This window comes from Lithobates pipiens, unplaced genomic scaffold (assembly GCF_037356315.1).
Source record: "Lithobates pipiens isolate NorthernLeopardFrog02 unplaced genomic scaffold, aLitPip1_a1.2 Scaffold_16, whole genome shotgun sequence".
Taxonomy (NCBI): Eukaryota; Metazoa; Chordata; class Amphibia; order Anura; family Ranidae; genus Lithobates; species Lithobates pipiens.
This window is the reverse complement of record NW_027507748.1, coordinates 531,042,967-531,066,292: the sequence shown is the minus strand read 5'-3', so window position 1 is coordinate 531,066,292 and position 23,326 is coordinate 531,042,967. Positions and strand designations below refer to the sequence as shown.

Sequence of the window (23,326 nt, the reverse complement as noted above, 5' to 3'; positions counted from 1 at the left end):
GGCGAATACACAATACACTCCACATATAGCTTTCATTATGTGACAAATGCCACAGCAATTACCATGAAAAATGTAGAAGGTTCTCCCACAGGGGCTTCTCTTGTTCATCTGTACACATTGCAAGAGAAGGCTGTAATTTATGTTCAAAGGCCTATTAAAACAGCATCTCGAGCCACAGTGGTTTACAGGCCTAATCCATCTTGTATAAAATGTAGCAGACATTAGTTTACCTAGTACACTCTGTGCTATCTTCCTATCTGATCACTGGATCAGTTCTACAACATAAGAATAGTTAACAGAAGAAAGGTATCAGGAGGCAGACGGAATTTGAGCTGTGCATGGCTAGTGTAAGAAACGTAAGGCAATTTAGAAAGGGATTTCTGTTCTTGCTAGACTGTTTGTATGATGAATCTTTAGCAGTTTACACATTATTCTTTTTAGCTGTTGTATGTTTTTCATCTTCGACAAGCATAACACAAAAAGCTCATGCATGTCCTGTCCCTGGAAGCATATTAAATAGGCATAGCCTAGAGAAACTAGTTAAAAAATCATCTGACTATATTTCCCTTTGTGTTTTCTTTCAATAATAAACTATTTGCCTTTTACCTACACTATGTTTAAAATAAAGTGACAGATAACAACCAAATTTAAGAGCAGACCTCAAAATCCACACCTTATAGTTAACCAAAAGTAAATAAATCAGAAATCCTCAAGATACAACTTGTGTAAAAATATCAACTTTTCAAAGGCTTCCACAGAAATTCTGATATATACAGTACACCCCTCTCATTTTTTGTGTATTTAATAGTATAGAAATATTTTATTATATATTTCCATGTGACAACATTGAAGAAATTACAATTTGCTACAATGTAAAGTAAGTGTACAGCTTGTATACTTATTTTGGTTCAGATGGTGTCAAGTGTGTGTAGCGGCAATCAGGTGAGGAGTATAAAGACAAGTGTGTCTTGCTACAGTCAAGCATGGTGGTGGGAGTGTCATGGTCTGGGGCTGCATGAGTGCTGCCGACACGAGGAGCTACAGTTCATTGAGGAAACCATGAATGCCAACATGTACTGTGAGATACTGAAGCAGAGTATGTTCCCCTCCCTTCAGAAACTGGTCCACAGGGCAGTATTCCGACATAACGACCCCAAACACACCTCCAAGATGACCACTGCTTTGTTAAAGAAGTTGAGGATAAAGGGGATGGACAGGCCAAGCATGTCTCCAGACCTATACCCTATTGAGCATCTGTGGGGCATCCTCATATGGAAGGTGGAGGAGGTCTCTAACATCCACAAGCTCAGTGATGTCTTCATGGAGGAGTGGAAGAGGACTCCAGTGGCAACCTGTGACGCTCTGGTAAACTCCATTTGGGCCCAATTTGGACATTTTCACTTAGAAGTGTACTCACTTTTGTTGCCAGCGTTTAGACATTAATAGCTGTGTGTTGAGTTATTTTGAGGGGAAAGCAAATTTACACTGTTATACAAGCTGTACACTCACTACTTTACATTGCAGCAAAGTGTAATTTTGTGTTGTCACATGAAATGATATAATAAAATATATACAAAAATGTGAGGGTGTATTCACTTTTGTGAGATGCTTTATATTTATAGAAAACAATAATGAAGAAAAATCATCTGACACGTATGCAGCTAATTGTATAACAAATACATTTGATTACACAGAAAGTATAGACACACAAAAATAAGTTAAAAACAAAGGTATACCTACTAAAACCCACAATACTCCCAAAACGATCTTCAAAATAAATATAAATTAACCCTACAGTATAAATCAATGAATCAAAAAGCTTATAGCAACAATACAGATATTCCATGGACAAATTAAAGTGGTATAATCATCCAGATAGTATTCCAAGAGGGCTTAGTAAAAGCGTCCTTTATTAATGAGGATGTAGCACATCAAATGGTTGAAACCAGCAAATCAAGGTGACATATCCAATTTATGATCACTGCAATGTTATCCAAAAAAAAACGGAATTCTCCAGGTATGAGAAAGATCTCAAGGTGGATTTATCAAAGAAGAGAATGCCCATATATACGCTTTGACCGGGATGACCCTGACAATATATATGGTAGTAGGTGCAACATTATTTAGTCTCTTGGTGGATTTAACCGGTCTTTAGTAGTATACAAATGTTCACATGCATATTTTTCTACAGGGACAACCATATGCATGGCTTAGATGTGTAACTTTATATGCATGGTTTGTATAGTTGGTCCATCGTCATCATAGTTTTAGCTTGTCATTAGTGATATAGGTGGATTTAGCCTGTCATTAATAGTGTATGATTGCCCACATGCAGACTTCTACAGGAACCACCAAGATAACTTATATGCATAGCTTAGATGTGTAACTTATATACATGGCTTGTACAGTTGGTGCATCATCATCCAGTCTCCAGGTTGATTTAACTTGTCAGTGGTGCTTAAATGTCCACACGCAGACTTCTACAGGGATCACCAAGACCTTATATAATTGGCTTAGATTTGATCCCCCCCCCCCACTCCCCATTAAGCAGGTGGCCAAAGTTGAGGCAAATATACAATAGTCCCCTCATTCAAGCGGAAACTCAAATCATAAAGACTTCATACCAGGTGTAAAAGTAAGAGTCCATAAATCAGTGAGAGACATTGAGAGGACCACCACTGGATCAAATGTGAGAAAGATTGATTTCTGCCCAGTTTTATTGGTTACCCAACTTCCTTGATGCTTGGCAAACACACATTCAACCTCATAGGGTTAAATCATCCAAGCGATTTCCAACCATGATTGGGGTATTAGATCCCCTCCACATGAAAATAGATTAAGTGCTTGGATAGTGTGATATCGTTTAAAATCCGTTTATTCAACTGAAATCAAATCTTCAAATATTGCACTCTCATGTATTCAAACAAATTGAGCATGAAAAATCCTCTTGCTGAAAGCAATCAATGGTGTATTGTGGTCACAGCGAACCCGTGGTGTGTATCCTGTATCTCACCCACACTGACTCATCAGACTCGGATCATCACTTCCGGCTTGACATCAGACATTACAGCTGGTTGCCATACAGCCACGCCCCGTTGCGTTTCATCATCATGACATACTCATGGGATTCTAAAGCTAAAGGAATTTGCTTAGAAAAAAACTACAGTTATCTATCAGGGCCTGGTCCTTAACCAGTCCCGACCAGCCACGTAGTTCTACTGCGGCAGCATGGCTCCCCTGGGTGAGCCGTCGTAGCTGTACATCAGTCCTTTAAGACGCTGTAGGAGGCGCGTGCGTTGGGCACCCGCAATCGCTTGTGACAGAGCGAGAACCGGGATCTGTGTGTGTAAACACAAATATCCGGTTCTGTCAAGGGAGAGGAGACAGATCGTGTGTTCATACTAACTATGAATATTGATCGGTCTTCGCGCCTAGTCAGTCCCACCCCCTCACAGTTAGAACACACCTAGGCAACACAGTTAACCCCTTGATTGCCCCCCCAGTGTTAACCCCTTCCCTGCCAGTGATATTAATACAATAATAAGTGCATTTTTATAGCACTGATCGCTGTAGAAATGTCACTGGTCCCAAAAATTTATCAAAAGTGTCCGATTTGTCCACTGCAATATCGCAGTACTGCTAAAAATCCCCAATCACTGCCATTAATAGTAAAAACTAATAAAAATGGCATAAATCTATCCCCTATTTTGTAGATGCTATAATTTTTGCGCAAACCAATCAATATAGGATTATTGCAAAAAAATAGTTTTACCATAAGTATGTAGAAGAATACATATCAGCCTAAACTGAGGAAAAAAAAATTTTTTTTATTTGGGATACTTATAATAGCAGAAAGTAAAAGATATTGTGTTTTTTTTCAAAATTGTCGCTCTTCTTTTGTTTATAACACAAAAAATGAAAACCGCAGAGGTGATCAAATACCACCAAAAGAAAGCTCTATTTGTGGGCAAAAGGGACGTAAATTTTGTTTGGGTACAGCATCGCGCAACTGCGCAGTTGTCAGTTAAGGTGACGCAGTGTCGTATCGGAAAAAATGGCCTGGTCAGGAAGGGGTAACTTCTTCCGGGGCTGAAGTGGTTAAAGGACTTACTTGTACACGGTTCAATATGGACAAATGAGAAAAGCGACAGGTTATAGTTTGCTGTATATAAATGTGGGAAGTGAGATTACTGGCATTTTGTAATGGAGGGTAATGTTCTGACTCTCTGCAGATGTTTTGGGAATATTACTTGTGATACCACGGGTGTGGTATATATCTTGACCCGTGAATGCAGGATTTTCTACATTGGGAAAACTCACCACATGGTCAGGAAAAGACTTCATGACCACATCTATAATATACAAACATATAGTGTGATGTTTCCGGTGGCTAAGATATATTGCACAATGTAGGAAGCACCATAAAAAAAGTGGTAAAATACCAATTTGCGTTTTTCAAAAAGTTTTTTGTCATTCACAAAAAAATGCTAATAAAATAGTGCACAAGTTATTTTATGAAGTCATGGAGTTTCAGTACGCCTGGCGGCAGCCATTGCATTTATTTACAGTAATAAATATTGCATTTAAAAAGGGGGGGTGTGTGCGCTTACTTATTAAACCCAAAAAAAAGAAAAGAAAACAATCTTATAAAAACAATCTTATAAAGTGACCAAGTGTAAATAAATGTGAAAATATGTGGACCATCAAAGGTAATCAATAAATAGGTGGGTCAACGCAAACAGTTGAAAAATACGGGTATGTGCAAAAACGAATTAAAAGTTACTGCGTACATGAAAAGTGCATAAAGCATGTGCATAAAATACTCAAAGCAAATCAGTGAATTACAGCAATAAAAAGTAAAATGCAATATGACACAAATCATATATGTGAAACACAATGGTGTCGGTGCGTCAAATTAAAGTGTCCCAAATAAAGTAAAATATAAACATGCCACTAAAAAATCGCAGCACAGAAAAAGCATCAATAGGGTTAAAGTGCAATGTGCCAAACGTGGGACGATCCTCTGGTGGTGATCCGTGCCAGTGGTGGTGCTATCACTAGGTAATTACCTCCCCGCTGCGGGATTAAGCAGCGAAACAGACACAAAAGGCAATCAGGGAACAGAGGATGATCCAGGCGATGGCTGTACAGTGGAGTCTTGGAGATGACACAAATATATCCAGTTTCCTTGTGTATGGTTACCGGGCTCAAAGGGATAAACCAAGAGATACCGCCATAGTGTAGTATTTTCAAACACAGTTTTATTAGAAATAAAAAGTAACTACTCACAAGGGGATGTAAATACAAAGCACAGCAGACCGCCGAGCAACTAGCCCGGATGTAGACGTCACTTCCGGCTAGTTTGGTCCCTGTAGAAGTGTGCATGTGGACATTCATACACTGCAAATGACAGGGTAAATTCACCTGTATCACTAATTACAGGTTAAATCTACTTGGAGACTGGATGATGTACCAACTATACAAACCATTCGTTAAAAGTCTCTGTGGGACCTATAGAAATCTGCAGGTGGACACGTGTATACTACTAAATACAGGTTAAAGCCATCTGGAGACTAAATGATGTTGGATAACCTACTACCATATATATTGTCTTGGTGGTCCCTGCCAAAGCGTATATATGGACAATATCTTCTTTGATAAATCACAGGTTAAATCCACCTTGAGATCTTTCTCATACCCAGAGCATTCAATTTTTTTGGATAACATTACTGTAATCATAGCTTGTCACCTTAATTTGCTGGTTTCAATCTTTTGATGTGCTACATGCTCAGCAACACAGGAAGCTTTTACTGAACCCTCTTGGAATACAATCTGGATGACATACCACTCTAATTTGTCCGTGGAAGAAGTGGATGATTCAGAATATTGCTGATTTGCTATTCTACGTGAGTACTAGTGATTGTAGGGTTAACCATTTCACTCACAGAGCCTTTTAAGGAACTGCTGATAATCCGAGAGAGTATTACACCCTTATCTGTTTTGATTTATTGATTTATACTGTAGGATATATTTATATATATTTTGAAGATCATTTTAGGAGTATCTTGGGTTTTAGAAGGTATACCTTTTTGTTTTTAACTTTTGTCTGTTTTTATACTTTCTATGTACAAAAAGGTATTTGTTATATATTTAGCTGCATAAGTCAGATATTTTTCATTTTCAAAAATGACAAATAGTTATATTAGGGGTTTAACATAGAAATTGAATTCTGATAGAAAATATATAAGTAGAAATAACCATCCTATCTCTTATCTGTTAGTGCATGACTGTGAAGTGTCCCTTGTACTTGCCTTTACTACAAACACTGTGCTTTATCTATAGCCAAACTACAAACACCATCATATCATATTGGACTAAGATTTCCAGCTATAAAAGAGGTGATATTTTACTACATAAAGGATTGGATTAAAGTAAGAAAAATGCACAATAAAACACATGCAAGGTCCCCCAATGTGGAAAAGATTACTTTTAAGGCAACGTATATAGAACGGTGATGCCGAACTACTGGCCCTTTTTGTGCCCCCTAAAGTAAAAATGGAACATCAGTCAATTTTTAAACTTTCCATCTATTAAATGTTCTGCCCTTGTTTTAATTTTGGATAGTAAAACATTTTTTTTTGCCAGTAAATACCTTATACAGCCCACTTCCTGTTTCTTGTGTGGCCATTAGCCTAGGCTTATGACATCATGCACAGCTCTCTCACTCTTGTGAGAGTTTGCCAGGAAGGGAGGGGTGAGTCATAAAAGGTCCAATGAGAGCTGCAGAGCTGTAGGTGTGCCTCTGTGTGTCTGTGTAAATCCAGGTGGTGAACAAGCAGCAGCTTCAGCTGCCCACATTTAAATGAATGCAGCCAGACTTAGTGGCAATTTCTGCAGCATATTTGGCAAGTACAGTATGTATAAAATAATATGCAAAGTGGTTGGAGAGAAGCTTCAGAATGGCAAAGATGTTTTTATTACAAATTATGTGAGCAGACTGCAGTTCCTCTTAAAGTAGAGCTGATACACCCTCCTGACCAGTTCACCAATGTGATGGGTGACAACTTTCTACACCACTGTGCCATCTTGTGGAAGGAGCCCATCTTCGAAGGAATACTGCTGATCAAACCTGAGGATGCCACTGGTCTTTCACAGTCATGAGCTAGCCACACAAGATGGTTGCCTTCAGCAATTATAAAATTGTTTGGTCAAGGGATTTACCTTAGGTATGCAAGTCACTCCTGGGGTAGAGAGAACTATGTAAAAATGTGTTGGTGGCCCTATGCTTATGAAATTAAATGGAAAAGGAGAAAGAGAACTACTGCCCTTACCGGTACAACCACCTGAGTGGAATGTAAATACAAATCTTAAATAAGGGGAGGTAGGTGTGGTGCTGATTTGGGGTTCAATATTACATGCCCCTGTGTGTCATGTACTAAGTGCAAATCCAAAACTGTGCAAGTGCTGACAATGCACATAACAAGATAAATAAATATGTCGTATAATGACACGTGCTCTACAAATTGTGCCTCAGTGTTGCTCATATGCATCAATTTCATACAAAAAGAAATATATATATAATATATATGTGTGTGTACTGTGTTGAAAAATAATCCATAATACATTTGAGACTGCATAAAAACCTCTACTTAAAGTGACTAGTGCTTTTAAAATTGTGCCTCAGTGATGCTCATATGCATCAATTTCATACAAAGAGATATATATAAACACTGTAATCATAAATAGTCGATATGTCATTCCAAAGAAACGTTTAAAAAATGAAAAAAAGGAAAAAAAATTTAAAAGTGACAGGTGCTCTTCAGATTTGTGCTCCGGCTTCGATCCCATGTAGGAATTGAACACACACGAACCACTAACCCCACACATGGGTATCTCGCTTTCACAGTATCTGCCACTGTGCAGAAATCATGAGATCTTGTTTCTGCTGTGTCAGCTGTGTGTTTCCGTACTTGTGGTAAAATGGCCGTGGTCACATGACCACCAATCAGGGATCACTGCATGCTATTTAAATCGGATGGTGTAGCAAGATGGTGCCGCACCAGATGATGTCTTAGTGATGAAACGTGCAGGGCGGAGCTTCCATCGCCTTTGCATCACTTCCGGTTTCGAGTTGTGGAACGCGAATCATCCCAGCTTCCAGTATTTTTTCAAGGTTTTATATATTTGAACTAAATGTGAGTAGGTTTCCACTTTTATGCAACATTAAATGTAATTTTAAACTGTAATACACTATGGAGATAACTATCTCTTTTCTATATGTGGGAGATATGGAGGGAGATTCAAAGGAGGAACACATACCTTATTCTGCAAGCACGGAAACATACAGCTGACACAGTGGAAATAAGATCTCATGATTGTTACACAGTGGCAGAAACTGTGAAAGCGAGATACTCCTGCGTGGGATGAGTGCAATTCCTATAGGGGATCTATAAAGAACATGGAGCACAAATCTGAAGAGCACCTGTCACTTTTTTCCTTTTTTCATTTTTTAAACGTTTCTTTGGAATGACATATGGATTATTTATGATTACAGTGTTTATATATATATATATATATATATATATATATATATATATAATGTGTGTGTATGTGTGTGTATCTCATTGTATGAAATTGATGCATATGAGCATCACTGAGGCAGAATTTTAAGAACACTAGTCACTTTAAGTAGAGGTTTTTTATGCATTCTCAGTAAATGTATTATGGATTGTTTTTGAACACACAAATATATTTATATTTATTTTTTCTTATTATGTGCATTGTTAGCACCTGCACAGTTTTGGATTTGCACTAAGCACAGAACACTTTACATTTCTGGCCTTTGATTCAACATAACAGCAGGACATATAGAGTGTCACATAGGGGCATGTAATATTGCACCCCAGAACAGTGCCACACCTCCCTCCCCTTATTTAACATTTGTAGAGAGAACTATGTTATCAAAAAGTAGTGTGTATAAGTAACAGGTCTTTAATGCAGTTTAAAACAATGTTCACATTCAACTTTATACATATCTAAAAAGCAGGAATATTATTTCTTGTTATAAATATTATGTCTTTAAAAGTCATAGTAACTTGGTATTTTTCCTAGGTCATGGCTGAGTGCAGCAGTTTGCAATATTCAAACTGCCAATGAATAAAAACTGGGAGATCTGGTGGAGAACTGTTAAGCAAAATGATGCATATATTAACGAAGTTCAATGTGTTTTATTAGTGGTGCCTGTATTTTTGTTATTTCTTGTAGGAGCTCCGAAATGCACACAGTGAACAGCTCATGGGTATCCGGAGGGAGGAGGAGATGGAGATGTCAGATGATGACAGCAGTGATGTCCCCAGCAAGAGAAGCAAAGTGGATGATACAGGTGAGAACAATACCACAGTGTCCTGTGTTATAGGACAGCAGCAAAATATAATTGAGTGTGTGTGAGTGATAAGCTTGTGATCTATCCATTATAACAGGTGTGGAAAAAACTGTCTCTTGGAGAGCACTTAGATTTTTCTTTTATTTAAGCTATCATTGGTATGAAACATATTATTATTATTGCATTACTATAGAAAGTGCAGCTTTTGATTTTAGTGTGAGACAGATTGGTCTGTCAAAGTATAGAGAATTGCCTGTGTTGTCTCGTGATAACCAAATTCAAATTTCTGTTTGTAGTGTAGGGTTGGGTTAAGTGGAGTGGCTGATGTGGGGCATTGAGCAGTTCATGTTATTTATTGATAAACAAGTTTTACTGCAGGCAGTGTTCATTTTGACATCACATTTTGATTTAGTATGCCAATTTAGTTATAGTTGTATTTTAGTTTTCTGATTTTTTTTTTGTTTTAGTCATATTTTAGTTGATTAAACCCTCCAGTACATTTAGTCAACTAAAATCTAATTGATTTAGTTACATTTGAATGCATATTTAAGCATTTCTCTAGAATTTCCAAAATAATTATATACTCCTGGAGTAAAAATCTAATGACATGTAGTGGGGATGGGGACATTAATGGGAGCGAGGGAGTTCACAGGGCAGAGAACGGGTCTGGGAGGCTTTTATCCGCTACCTTGCTGGGAGAGGAAACACTCATTACGTGGTTTACAGGGCATTGTTCCAGAACTCCCAGGCAGAGGGAACCTGCGCCTTTCGGCCACTAACCATACACCCGTGATTGCAAAAAATACACTTTATTCATTTCAAAAAGTAGTGGAAAACAACACTGATAAAAACATCAATCATACAGAGCAATTATGCTTTAAAAACATAGTCCACCTCTGGATGGCTGGTGGTATGACCACCCAAAGAAAACAGTAGATGGGGGAAAAATATTGTGTCATGGTTTCAACCCCAGGCTACAATGGCATATCAAAGAGGGGTGTAAATGACCTAGTAAAAACTCTGACTGTTGGGTCAATGGTGGGATATCTGGATATAGTCACTCCACAGTATGGTATGTATAATAGCAAATATGGACAGATAATCATTCAGTCCATGCTGAAAAGCAGGTTGAAAAACTGGTTGGTAGATGGTAAACTGTAGTGAAGTAACTGAGATAAAGTTTGGTAACAGTGGTCCAGAGGAGATATAATGTGTGGGGTTTGAGTAGATGACAGGATATAGTGAACAGGGTCACTTGACCAGTGGAATATATAGACAATCCTCCATAGCCTCCCTCTCACTGTGTGGAAAGTCCTCTATAAAGACTTCTCAGCTTACCAATCACAAGCAATTCTATAATCCAGCAAAATCACAAAGGAGTGTACTGTTCCATTTGGAATGTTAGGTATACTTATCAGATCTGTTCAAGTCCATAAAACGCCAGTGTCCTGAGGTGCGATCCTCCCATGCCATAGATATCGCCAACCTTGCAAATATATGATGAGGGTCAAAAAGTCATCTTCTAGGGGTGGACCTAGGTAGCTTAACTGATTTCGCCAATCTCTGACAGCTGCTTCAGAGGCTTGTTGCTGTTGTAGTCCGTGGACTATATTCCACTGGTCAAGTGACCCTTTTCACTATATCCTGTCATCTACACAAATCCCACACATTATACCTCTGAACCATTGTATTTTTTGCAATCATGAGTGTATGGTGAGTGGAGTCATAGGCACGTTTTACCATTTTTGTTGGTTGAGCTACATCAGGTTTTTATTTTGAGTTTGAATTCTACATGCACCATGAGCTCTCACCCCCTTCCTCCTCCTCCTCCTCCTTATTTCTTTTTTGAGGGTCCATTATCTATATATACTCTATTATATTACAAATATTATATTAGGCAGCACCTTGAGGGTCCTTTAACCTTCAGTGTATCATGCGGGCTGAGGCTTAAACAGACAAAAGCAGAGCTCCAAGGAAAGCAGAAATTCACGTGGATAAACATCCCTTTCTCACATTTTCAGTCTTTGAGAAAAATTGGAATTGATTTTCATCATGTTTGTGACTGAAGACATACAGCTGCCAAAAATTATGACGTCAAAGAAATTACACTGACTGCAGGTCTGTGTTCCATGTAACACCCAGATACTTTACCTATACTTCTAAGCTGTGCTTAATACATGACAGATGGATTATTGGCTGCTTTGTGCAATATAGTCTTCTTTTAGATACTTTCTACACCTCAGGACCAGTGTGGAGAATAATAAAGCTTAGAGTTTTGTGCATGCTTTTTTTTTTATTAATATGATATAGCCATTTTATTTTGGCTACCAATCACATCAGGGATTCTTTTCTATGAAATGCGGTTATTTTTTATGAACCCCTGCAGAATTATTAACAAATCTTATTATATTGCATACCTTTACATGGCCTCCAAATTTGATTTCTTTATGAGCATCGGTATGTTATCAATATCACTTTCCAAGGCTTTACCAAGTGTATTACCAGGTCCACAATGGCTTCCAATAGACTGGATAAAGGAAAGTTGGAAAGCAATTAGATGTCAGCATAAAGCCTGTGTGCAGATATGTGTGTTAAGGCAGCCTATAAAATATGCTGAACTCATTTCCCATATTACAAAAATGACTCTTGCAATGAAGCAATTGTGTAGAATAGCAATGTAAGTCAGATCATTTTCCATTACATTGAGGATGGGAAGGCAGATGAAACCAGTGTTCTAATTCCACATCGCCAATGCTATTATATAGATTACATTTTGTTATGTTTTCAGACTGATAAGGTTTTATGTCGGATCATTACATAGGAGGATTGATGTAATCCCTTTTTCTTAACAGGCTTTTAGAACACATAGGCATTTTTTTTTTAATGCGATAAGAGAAGTTGCTATGGAAAATGCCATAGCAACCTAACATCTTCACAGAGCCAAGCAGCCACTTGTGACAGCGGTCGAAATTTACATTTATTTTACTGCCATTTTATCAGTGTTGCAGGTATTTCTTTTTGACATACTGGTAAACTATGCTTTTTCAGTCTATCCCAGGAAAATTAACAGCACAGTGTTACAGAGAAACATTCAGTGCAATCGCAACACATTGTGTATATTTAAATAGGCATACACAAACAAGATAAGCGGAATATATAAAGCAGGGATAATGGACAGAATGTGTAACACAAGCTACTCAGTTGCAAGGTGACAGTGATTCACCAAGGTACTGATAAGTTTTTCTTTAGTCAGTTCTCCTAAAATAAGGGGAATATTAAAATTGTAGCTAATAAGTTACTACATGTTTGTTGATATGCACCAAGTATTGCAATATTGGGCTATTGTGTAATATTTTCAACTTAGGGTTACTAAAGCTAAAAACATTTCTTTCCTTAATGCATTCATTTTATTGCTCTCTATCCTCCCCCTTCCCTGGGTGAAAGGCAAGAGAGAGGAGAAAATATCCAGCGATGTGCACATCGGCATGTTTTCTTCCTCTTCACATGGGACCCAAACAGCAGTAGGAGCCTTTGTTGGTGGGGCTAAGTCCTGCTGTGTGTGTCTATGGAGTGGTGGTTCCATAGACACGCAGCTCTCAAGAGAGCAGACACCATGTGCCTCAATAGAAAACTGCTTACTATGGAGACACACTAAGAAAAGGAGGAGCAAAGATCACCAGCAGAAGACCCAAGAGGGGGGGGGGGGGAGTCAGGGTCGCTCTGTGCAATACCACTGCATAGAGATGGTGTGTAAAACACATTTGTTATTTTCATAAATAAAAACAAAATGACTTTAGTAACACTTTAAAGTTGTTTCCTGCAAAAAATGTCTGAATACCTGTAATCTCATAGGGCACCTTATTTAAAGGACTGGTTCACCCAAAACTGATTTTATTTTTAATTTGAATTGTATCTAAAGCCTTTTTAGTTTGAGTGGGGAATTCATTTTTTGATGTCTGTGTTCTATTTAGGAGATTTCCATTACAGCAAATGGAAGATGATTTATCCAAAAGGACCAGAGATTCCCTCTTACACAATTGTCAATCAAACAAGTGTCCCCTTTGACAGATTTCTCCTCTTGTTCTCTTGACAACTGTGGCTTTTTGGATTTTACAACCCTTTTTGTCCTGGTCACCTAGACAAATAGGGAAACAGAAAACAGTAGAAACTTCAAGTTTTAGCTATACAGTAAAACCTTGGATTGTGAGCACAATTCGTACAGAAATATGCTTGTAATCCAAAGCACTTACAAGTACATGAAAGCGAATTTCTCCATAAGAAATAATGGAAACTCAGATGATTTTTTCCAGAATCATTTATTTATAGGTCTTTCAGTTTACAGTCCATATAAAAAGATTTTAGCAATATTATAGATTGCGTAACCATAAAACGTCCATCCACAAATGGCAGCCGCCACAAGGGGATTAGAAGCAAAATCGAGCAGGAGCTACAGTGTATAAAAGAGAAGAGAGGTGCTTCTAAGTGTAGCAAAATGGTTACATTTAATGAAGGTACAACATTTAGCAACTCACATGGTTGATGATTAAAACAGGCACATCTATGCAGGCATCTGGGGTAAAGCCGTCCACATAGAAAGTCCTCCGCACTGCTGCCTCTCACCGCTGTCAGTCTGCAATCGTGACCTAGAAGACTAACCTGCCATAGAGCGTTCTGAAAGCGAGACTTGAAGTGCTCGTGGAGTGCAGCGTGGAAGAGATGATGGCGGTGCGGAGGATGGGCTATGTGGACAGCTTTACCCTGGATGCCTGCATACTTAGATTTGCCTGTTTTAATCATCAACCATGTGAGTTGCTAAATGTTGTACCTTCATCCCAGATAGCAAGGATAACTTGCCACATATTTGTGGCAGTATTGAATTGTAAGACTTGAACTTGCTGCATATCTTCCCTGGTAAGTTGTACACATGCAGAGCATTTGAAGGACAAGCTCTAGTTGACACTTTTCCAATGTGTAGCAAATTTGTAGTGGTAAGTCTCTAGCAAGAGCAAATTTGCAGTGGTAAGTCTAGAGCACGAGCCCCGTTAGTCTAGAGCACGAGCCCCGTTAGTCTAGAGCACGAGCCCCGTTAGTCTAGAGCACGAGCCCCGTTAGTCTAGAGCACGAGCCCCGCAAGTCTAGAACACAAGCCCCGCAAGTCTTGAGCCAGAGTTATACAAGTCTCCATTTTTGGCAAGAAAAAAGAAGCAAGCAGTGCAAATCTGTAATCCCACATGCTGTTAAAAAAAAATGCAAAAGAAAAAAATTATGTGCTGACACGGTGAACAAAAAGTGCTTAGTGCAAGAAAATATTCATTAGTAAAGTGCATGCATCAAAAATTCATATGTGTTCAAAATATTTGCAGTCCATTTTGAAATTCCAGGAAAAATCCAAGATTATTATTATTACTTTCTTGGATTTTTCCTGGGATTGCAAAATGGACTTCAAATATTTTGAACACATGAATTTTTGATGCATGCACTTTACTAATGAATAATATTTTCTTGCACTAAGCACTTTTTGTTCACTATGTTCACAAAGTTTTTTCTTTTGAACTTTTTTTTAACAGCATTTGTACATAGAAACAAAAAAACACAAAACAAAAATTGCAGTAATATGCGATAATATGCAATACTATGTGAAACTGCGATAAAGTGCACTAATTCAAGAAGCTAAACAACAAAAAGACAAATATACATAAATGACTATCCCTAATTTAAAAAAGAAAAACACAATATTATGCAATATGTGAAACCGTGATAAAAGTGCTTGAATCGAAAGCAGGTATTCATCTGATTTTACATAAAAAACAATAAAATAAGTCCCAAATAATAAAGTGCATGTGCATCAAAAAGTGATGAGATGTGAAGATCACATGCTCAAAAAAAGCTGAGTTAGACTTACCGGTAACTCCTCTGAGAGTCTTTCAGAACAGCCCATGAGACCCAGATAAAAGGGCGGTCCTCCAGGCCCCATGTCAGTATTCTCGAGAACCGTAGGACGTCTTTGTAAAAAATATGCATAATACACATAACTTCAAGACAAAACCGGGTAGGAATCCGACTGTCCTGGAAGACTCTCAGAAGAGGAGTTACCGGTAAGTCTAACTCAGCTTTTCTCTAAGCATCTTCCAGGACAGCCCATGAGATGATGAGCCAGAACTTACCAGTCTAGGGAGGGACAAATGCCTGAAGGACCTTAAGATCAAACGCCTGCTCCTGAGCAAATAGGAGATCCAGGGCGATAACGTTTAATGAAGGTTGAAAAACTGGACCATGTATCAGCCCTGCAAATTTGTTTTGGTGAGGCTCTAGCCCTCTCAGCCCAAGACGCAGACAAGGCTCTTGGTGAGTGCACAGTGACAAAAGGCGGAGGAACTTCCCTAAATTTGTAAGTTTGAAATAGCTTTTTTTATCCATCTAGCCAAGCTGGCTTTCGATTCACTCTTTCCCTTGTGTGCTCCTGAAAAGAGGACAAACAAGACCAAAATGGATGAGAAGAATTCTTCTCATGTCTAAAAAAACTAAATTTTCTTTCTGGTTGCCCTTTGGCGAACTACAAAAGGTTGGCAGTACAATGTCCTGGGATCTGTGGAATGTACTGGCCACTTTAGGCATAAATCCTGGATCAGTTTTCAAAACGACCTGATCCAAAAATTGTGAGGAAAGGCTCCCTCACTGATATGGCCTGTAACTCACTTAGCTGAGCTGAGCTGAGGTAATTGCCACAAGAAAAATGGTTTTTAAGGTAAGTAACTTAACTGAAATATCCTCTAGGGGCTTAAAAGGGAATTCTACCAGAGTTTGAAGCACCAGGGTCAGGTCCCAGGTTGGACAACTTCTAACCACTACTGCCCTGGACCTAGAAATTGATTTGAAAAATCTAGGTATAGTGGGATTTTCGGAGAGAAAATTGGATAGCTCCCACCTGTACCGTTAAGGTAACACCCTCTTGAAAAAATTCCAAGACCCCGCGATAATAAGTCTTCTTTCTTCGGAAGACTCAGTGGCAGCTCTGAGAACAGAGTCTGTAACAGGAAAAACCATGGCCTCTTGGGCCAGAAAGGGGCTATTATGATAAGATCTGTTTCTTCTAGAAGAAACTTACAGCAGACTTTCAGAATTAGCCAGATAGGCAGGAATGGGCACGGATTCGCCAGAGCATCGATCCCCAATGATCTTATCCACTGGGTTCAGAGAAAAGAACGTCTCTATCTTGCGATTGTCTTGATCTGCAAACAGATCCACTTTGGGACAACCCCATCTGTCAGTGAGACCCACAAACATTTTGGGGTGAAAGAATCAATTGTCTCGACCTACCCGGTAGTGACTGAGATCTGCCAGACAGTTTTGTGTCCCCTTCAGGTGCACTGCTGTAATCGAGGCTAGATTTCCTTATGCCCATGATAAAATCCCCTGGGCGATAGATTGAAGTATCCGACTCCTCGTACCTCCCCGTTTGTTGAGGTACGCAACCATAGCGATATTGTTGGATAGAATCTGGAGAGTGTGGCCCCTGATTTCCGTCTGAAATGCATGCAAGGCTCTCTGAACTGCTAGAGGCTCTCTCTGATTAGATGAAGCTCTTGCTTTCCTTGAGGACCATTCTGCCTGTGCCATTGTGTTGCTGAGGTGGGCTCCCCATCCCCAGGAACTCGCATCCATTGTGATCCTCTGGGATTTAGGAATGGAATAGGTAGACCTCTTGTTAGGTGCAGGTGTGTCCTCGACCACCACAAGCTTCTTTTTACACTGGGGGGTTACAAGACCCTTGATTCCAGGGAACTTGCGTCTCTGTCCAAGTTCCTTAATAGAAACAGCTGTAATGGGCGTTGATGAAATCTTGCCCATGGCTCTTCGGGAAAGCAAGAGGTCATCAGACCCACTGCTCTTGAAACCTCTCTCAGCGATACCGACTGATTGGTCTGTAAGGCTCACATTGTATCAATTTTGAGACCTTTTCCTGCGGGAGAAAAACTTTTTGGTCTACTGAGCAAAATTTGTACCCCAGATATGTCACTTTCTGGGCTGGAATTAAGAAAGACTTCTCTTTGTTTATTAACCAGCCTAGAGATTGAAGGAAGTCCTGTACAGACTGGAGATCCGCTTATAACTTTTGGTATGACTCCGCCACCACCAGGAGGTCGTCCAGGTAAGGGATAATAGTTATCGCCTTTACCCTTAGCAGAGCCAGCTCCTCCCTCAACACCTTTGTAAAAATGCGTGGGGCTGAGGACAGACCGAAGGGGAGGGCTTGAAATTGAAAGTACCAAATCTCGATTTCCATCTTGGCTTCTAGTCTCTAGAATCTTTGGAAGGCTGGGTAAATAGGGATGTGCAGATAGGCACAGCTTGCACACACAGCAGGGAGACATTGCAGCATCCTGGGGACAAGGTAACTTTGCCTGGATCCTGCGATGCAATCCTGAGTGTGGCTTGGGCTTACCGTTTTTGGTAATGAAAATTCACCCCGAGCCACACTAGGGAATACCACCAGGGAGGTTAAACAAAGACGACAGCAGGTCTATTGGTGCTTCGGTATACAAATCTTTAATGACAGTTCACGTTCCATTCACCTGCATGGAAATCCACAGCTGGTCTGACGAGGCTTTATTATATGGATCCTTTATGGAAAATCACATTCCACTCCACTCTCCTCTTCTAAAAGTGCCACAAGACCTGTTGTGGTCTTTGTTTTAGGTGAGCTGCTAGTATATAAACAAGGAAAAATAAAACATTCCAAATTGTGCTCCATCAATGGATATTAGGGTAAAGCCCCATACACACTATTCGATTTTCTGAAGATGTTTGTCTTCGGATTTACCAAAACCATATAATACGAGGTCAAACCTTAATGCCGCGTACACACGACCGGACTTTCCAGCAGACTAGGTTCGGCGATCTTCCCGACTGACTTTTCAGCGGAGTTCCGAACGGACTTGGCCACACATGAACGGACTAAGTCAGTTCGAAAAGTACATTCGTTTTGAACGTGATGACGTGAACGGGACTGAAAAAGGAAGTTCAATAGCCAGTAGTCAATAGCATCCCTTGCATTGTATTTGGTCCGTCTGACCAGCATACAGCCAAATGGTTTTCCCGATAGGAATGGTGTCCGTCGGACAGATTTGAAACATGTTCTATTTCTAGGTCCGTCAGATTTTTATAACGAAAAAACTATCGGATTAGCCCACACACAATCGGATTGTCCGACGGACTGATCCTAGTCTGCCTGAAAGTCTGGTTGTGTGTACACGGCATAAGAGTTTCAGTTTATATGCAATCAGGCAGGCCCCTGTACTACATGGTTTTCGTAAATCAGAAGAGAAAAATCTGCAGAAAATCGAATATGTGTGTATAGGGTCTTAGTCACTCCTTGATTTCTACCTCTCTGAACTCCATATCAGGTCTCATGGATACCACTCACTTCTCTGCACACCCCTCCCAAAGTGATTCTAATGCCATGTACACACGATCGAATTGTATGACGACTTAGTCCGTCATACAATCCGGCGGACTTTCTACCGAACGGACTTGGCCACACACGGATACACAAACAGTCCGACGAAAGCTTGCGCGATGACGTACAGCACGTACGACGGGACTAGAAATAGGAAGTCCAAGACGCAGCAAAGCACCCTTTGGGCTCCTTCTGCTGACTTTGCGTTAGTGGAAGTTTGGTTAGAGACGATTTGCGCTTTTCAGACTTCAGCTTAATTCGTCCGTTATTTTTTTTTTTTTATTCTCGAATTGGAATATTAATCATAAGATGAGGATGAATAAAGACATATGTGATAACTCTGTGTGAATATAAGCAGCAAAGCAACTTCACTTTTCTCGCATTATGAAGAAGAAAAGAATGTGCTATATTAAAAGATCACAAAATTAGCAGCATGACGAATATGGTAGCTTCAATACGAATACTAGTTTTACAAGACAGAACGCTTCCGCCCTGTAAATCCTTTCTGGGCATGCGCCATTCTTAGTCCGTCGGACTAGCATACTGACTAACGTATTGTCCGCTGAAACCAAAGTACGACGGGAAGATTGGTGTGCAAACCGGCCTTCTTAGTACTCCGGACTTCACGCTGAAAAAGTCAGCTGAAGCCCACACACAAGCGGATTGTCCGGTGAAATGCGCTTCAACGGACTAAGTACGTCATACAATTCGATCATGTGTACGCGGCATAAGGCTGCCCCAGGACCACTTAAAGAAAAACCTTACACACAGCAGGGAGCAATGATGAAATTCAGCCACAGTGACCCCTGTGGTGGGATAACTATTACACAACATTACTGAACCAGAACTTGCAGCAGACTTGCAGAATGTTTGCAAAGAAAGTCATGCAATGCGGACTTGCTGCAATTGTGCAACAAACTTGTGAAGCTTGGAAAGTCTAGCAAGAGCTTAGCAAGTCATTTTTAAACTTGCAGCACAATTACTTGCTATCTGGGATTAAATGTAACCATATTGCTACACTTTGAGGCACTTCTCTTCTCTTTTATACTCAGTTGTGACTTGATGCTACTTGTATATCAAGAATCGCTTGTTTATCAAAATGTATTTAAAAATTGTGCTCGTCTTGCAAAACACTCTTAAACCAAGTTACTCTCAAACCAAGGTTTTACTGTACTTTAAGGCTCCATGCACACTGGAGCTCATAAACTGCAGTTTATTGGAGTTTGGGCGTTTTTTTTAAAAGCCCATAAACTCCACTCTATGTTAGCATATTTGTCCATGCACACATGGACGTTTTTTTAGCTTTAATGAGCAGTGGCGTTTATGAGATTTTTTCTGAACGCCAGAAATTTGCATTCAAAGTGCAGTTTTTCACCGCCAAAAAACTACAAATGCCGATAAACACTCATAAATGCTTATAACGCTCATAAACACGCGTTAATTAGTGTTCGGCATTCTATTTTTTCAATGCATTGTGGGAGTTTGGAATGCACTGTGGGATTTTTGGAGTGTCCTCTGTGTATTTTTATTGAAAACGCCCATAAAAGCTAACGCTCATAAACGCTAGTACAAAATGCTGTTAAAAGCAAGTTTTTCAACCAGCGTTTTCTGCCAGCAATCTGGCGTCCAGAAAAAGCTTTTTTGAGCTTCAGTGTGCATGGAGCCTTAGGCAGTATTCGACCCAAAAGCAAATATTTATTATACTGCAATTTACCAAATCTTATGTGTTGGCTGCATTAATTTTCTTTTTTAGGCCTTCTTTTTTCTACTTTCTTCTGGTGAACCAGCCAGCATTTCTGTTTTGCAAAAACACAAGATCTTCGGCAGAATGAATCAGTTTACATGGATGAGGCTAAATACTTAAAGCATTTGTTAACCCCCCCCCCCCCCCAAAAAAAAATGGATCCTGCTCTTTTAAAGCGTGTTATATGACACAATGCTTGTCTTGTGTCATTTGTAACACCTGAAAACGATGACAGGGAGCAGTAGATCTCTGTCATGTTGCTAGGAAGAACAGGGAAATGCCTTGTCCCCATTCTGGCGCTCCGTGACACGATCGCGGGCCCCGGCGGACATCGAGTCCACTAGCACGCTCGCGGAGTATGGGTGTGTGCGTGAACACTATGCCGCGATTTAAGTAGGATGTACCTGTACGTCCGTTTGCCATTGTACTGATGTATATCGTTGTGCACTGGTTGGGGTTAAATGCAGCCTGACCTGTGCCATACATGTAGTCTGACCTGTGCCATACAGTGCAGTCTGACCTGTGCCATACAGTGCAGTCTGACCTGTGCCATACAGTGCAAACAGACCTGTGCCATACAGTGCAGCCAGACCTGTGCCATACAATGCAGCCAGACCTGTGCCATACAATGCAGCCAGACCTGTGCCATACAATGCAGCCTGACCTGTGCCATACAATGCAGCCTGACCTGTGCCATACAATGTAGGCTGACCTGTGCCATACAATGCAGCTTGATCTGTGCCATACAATGCAGCCTGATCTGTGCCTGGTGAGGACGTCATCACATCCCAAAGAGCAGCCAGAGCCGGCACCCCAGCCAAACTCTATTAGGCCTGCTCTGTCTTCTATCCATGAAAGGCAAAGCCGAGTGACAGGTGACAGGCTCAGCCGGGAGATCCCCCGACCCTCGCAGGAGTCGCAAGCCCAGTATTCTAACGTGGTGGCGGCCGTGGGGGGTGGGTGGTTCCTGGTCAGTATTCGCTCCAGCGAAAAATACAGTAGTTTATTTTTATCAATTAACAAAATGAACAGAGGCTAAATCCAAATCAAATCAATATTTAGTGTGACCACCCTTTGCCTTCAAAACAGCATCAATTCTTCTAGGCACATTTGTACACAGTTTTTGAAGGAACTCGGCAGGTAGGTTGTTCCAAACATCTTGGAGAACTAACCACAGATTGTCTGTGGATGTATGCTGCCTCAAATCCTTCTCTGTTCGTATAATCGCAGACAGACTTGATGATTTTGAAATCAGGGCTCTGTGGGGGCCAACCCATCACTTCCAGGACTCCTTGTTCTTCTTTACACTGATAAGAGCTGATTAAGATAGCTGTTTGTGAGATTGCCTGCATGTTTGGGGTCGTTTTACTGCTGCAGAATAAATTTGGGGCAAATCACACACCTCCCTGATGGCATGACATGATAGATTAGTGTCTGCCTGTATTTCTCAGCATTGAGGACACCATTGATCCTGACCAAATCTCCAACTCCATTTGTAGAAATGGAGCCCCATACTTGCAAAGAACCTCCACCATGCTTCAATGCTTGCTTGCAGACATTGATTACTGTACCACTCTCCAGTTCTTCACAAACAAACTGCTTTTTGTTGCAGCCAAATATTTTAAATTGTGTCTCCTTAGCCCAGAGCACTTGCTGCCATTTTACTGCACCCCAGTTCCTATGTTTTCCTGTATAGAAGATGCAAACAAGGCTAAGTGACTCAACTATGCATGTCTTTACCTGAGTCCTCCTTGGATCCAGTGCTGTGCCCATCTGCAGGGGCTCTCTCCCCTCACTTCCTTGTCTTACAGGCTTTGCCGATTTCCTCCAAAAGAGTTCAGAGTTCTTTCAAAAACTGTGTGCAAATTCAGAAATGTATTACTCTTTTAAATGCAACCTCATCTTCTTGGGTCCCCTGTTGGCATTTTTGGCTCCATCTCTATAGTGTGTGCCCCCATAGAAAGCTGCTTCCTATGGGGGCACTTGTGCAGGCTCGATCCTGAGCCTCTCTGTCTGCATCTATAAACACAGACAGAGGGCTTGGCCCCGTACCCGCTCCCTTGTCACTGGCATTGATGGCTCCCACTGCCTTAATGAAGTCTGTAATACTAGGAAGTGAGGACAGAGAGCCGCTGCAGGCGGGCACAGTACTGGATTGAAATTAGGCCAAAACATTTTTTACCCTAATGTAAGGAATACCGTAAGGTAAAAACTGTTTAGGCTTCATAACCACTTTATTATACACAGCTTTAAAAGACAGTAGGATTGATTTACTAAAGGCAAATAGGCTATGCACTTTGAAAGGTAGTTCTCCCGTAGCTTGGTAAATGTGATGAAACTCTCTTGACTTCCACCATTTAATGTTTTTGTTTTCTTACTCTCTGTGCATGTGATTGGGTACTGATTTTCAGCACATTCTAAGCTAATAAAAAATCCCCTTGCAAAGTTGAAATTCACTTGCAGGGTGAACAACCTGTCTGCCTTTAATAAATCAACCCCATTGAAGCTACAAAGTTTTTCATAGAAAATCCATAAGGTACTGTGTTGTATCAAAGCACCTTTAGGAATTAATGTATGTGTACAGTATATACAGTACATTGGGACTTTAAAATACATGCAAGGAGAGCCCTCTCTCCTATTATTTCTTGTTGTTGCAGTGGTATAAACAACTGCAGGCAACAGTCCTTTGAACATTTTATATATTGTATTTACTGTACTTCCATCCTTTATTCTGTAGCACTTT

The 23,326-nt window shown here is 40.2% G+C and overlaps 1 protein-coding gene across 11 annotated transcripts in view; it reads left to right on the top strand.

Moving 5' to 3' along the window:
• ENOX1 (ecto-NOX disulfide-thiol exchanger 1) overlaps nt 1–23,326 on the top strand; it is a 784,997-nt gene that overhangs the window by 650,319 nt on the left and 111,352 nt on the right. For 10 of the 11 annotated variants that reach the window (XM_077483208.1, XM_077483202.1, XM_077483205.1 and 7 more), the window contains one exon: nt 9,265–9,382. The exons of the other annotated variant lie outside the window; for it this stretch is intronic. In XM_077483208.1, the coding sequence (XP_077339334.1) occupies nt 9,265–9,382 (118 nt within the window). The remainder of the gene's footprint in view (nt 1–9,264; nt 9,383–23,326) is intronic. 11 annotated transcript variants of the gene reach the window in all.